This window comes from Montipora capricornis, chromosome 12 (genome assembly GCF_036669925.1).
Source record: "Montipora capricornis isolate CH-2021 chromosome 12, ASM3666992v2, whole genome shotgun sequence".
Lineage (NCBI taxonomy): Eukaryota > Metazoa > Cnidaria > Anthozoa > Scleractinia > Acroporidae > Montipora > Montipora capricornis.
Window position 1 is genome coordinate 18,947,707 of NC_090894.1, and position 1,292 is coordinate 18,948,998.

The 1,292-nt window shown below is 47.2% G+C and overlaps 1 protein-coding gene across 1 annotated transcript in view; it reads left to right on the forward strand.

The window, feature by feature from the left end:
- Window positions 1–996, forward strand: part of LOC138026852 (tectonin beta-propeller repeat-containing protein 2-like) — a 14,550-nt gene extending 13,554 nt beyond the window's left edge. The window contains 1 exon segment of the mRNA XM_068874307.1: window positions 1–996. This exon segment is cut by the window's left edge and continues 255 nt beyond it. Coding sequence (XP_068730408.1) covers window positions 1–932 — 932 coding nt within the window. The 3' untranslated portion in view covers window positions 933–996.
- The last annotated feature ends 296 nt before the right edge of the window (window positions 997–1,292 follow it).

The following is a 1,292-nucleotide window of genomic DNA, read 5'->3' on the forward strand; positions in this document are numbered from 1 at the left end:
CAATCCAGGCTTCGCACGGCCACTTGCTTGGAACTCGCTGGGATTCACTCGCACCACAAGGCATTGCCCAATCAGTATCCTGGTCGTACCTGTCCGTGGGTTCATTCAAAGGCGATTTGGGTCACGTGTGGGCTTTGCAACCAAACGGAGAGCTGATGTGCTTCCAGCCCGGAAAAAGACCCGTCATTGTAGAACCACCGCACGGAAAAATATTGAAACTAATTTCGGCATCTTGCAGCAATCTCTGGGCAATCACACATACTTCAAGAGTCGTTCAACGCACGGGAATTTCCGATACTTGTCCGCAAGGTTTTGGTTGGGTGGAGCTGACGCTAAATCAGTTCGGCGTCGGCAAAGTCATCCACCTCAGCTGTGGCGCACTTAGCACATGGGCTGTAGATAATGCGGGCAACGTCTGGCTACGGATCGGAAAGGAAGATTCCGCAGATCACACCGTTACGCAGGTTTGGATCCCGGTAGATGGGAGCCCCCTATCGGGATGTCGATTTGCTAAAATAGCCGTAAGTCCCGGGGATCGTGTTGTGTGGGCGGTGGATGATCGCAACAATGTTTATGCGCGCCGTGATGTCACGCCAAGCTTTCCTATAGGTACCTCTTGGGAGATGGTTCCTGGAACTGGAGTGCGTGACTTAGCCATTAGTGAACACATGGTTTGGGCTACTTCCCCTAACGGTGATATCGTTTGTCGCTACGGGGTGAGCAAGGACAATTGTTTGGGTTACTACTGGAAAAAGGTGCCGGGTAATTTTGAACTGATTTCGGTAACTCCAGATGACGAGCTCTGGGCTATCGATCAGAATGGACAACTGTTTCGCCGCAAAACACAACATTTTTATGGAACTCAGTCACCTTTCAAGCCGCGAACTTATAGCGCTTTGTTCTCTGGCGAGGAAGACTGGGAATTTATTTGATTGCTCCGCCTGAGGCAGACAATTGGAAGTGAAATGAATAAATTTGTACTATTTAGCGTTCAAACATTATCCTAGGTCACTGTACAATAATTGGTGAACAATTGATTTTGTAGAGGGTTTCAAATGGTAATTCAAAACCCCAAAAAAGGTTCAGTTCTCCAATGAAGACTGGGAAGTAATGATAAATTTATCGCAACGGGATTTCGTGAAGTCAACAATTTTTCATCCAGGTCTTTCACAGCCTTTGCAAATCCTTGCACCATTAGCTTGAAACAAAGTTGTCATCTATGGAAAAGTGTGGTGCAGACAGTGTTCTTACTATGTTGGAGATCAAACTGCAGTTGAATGCGGGAGAAACGA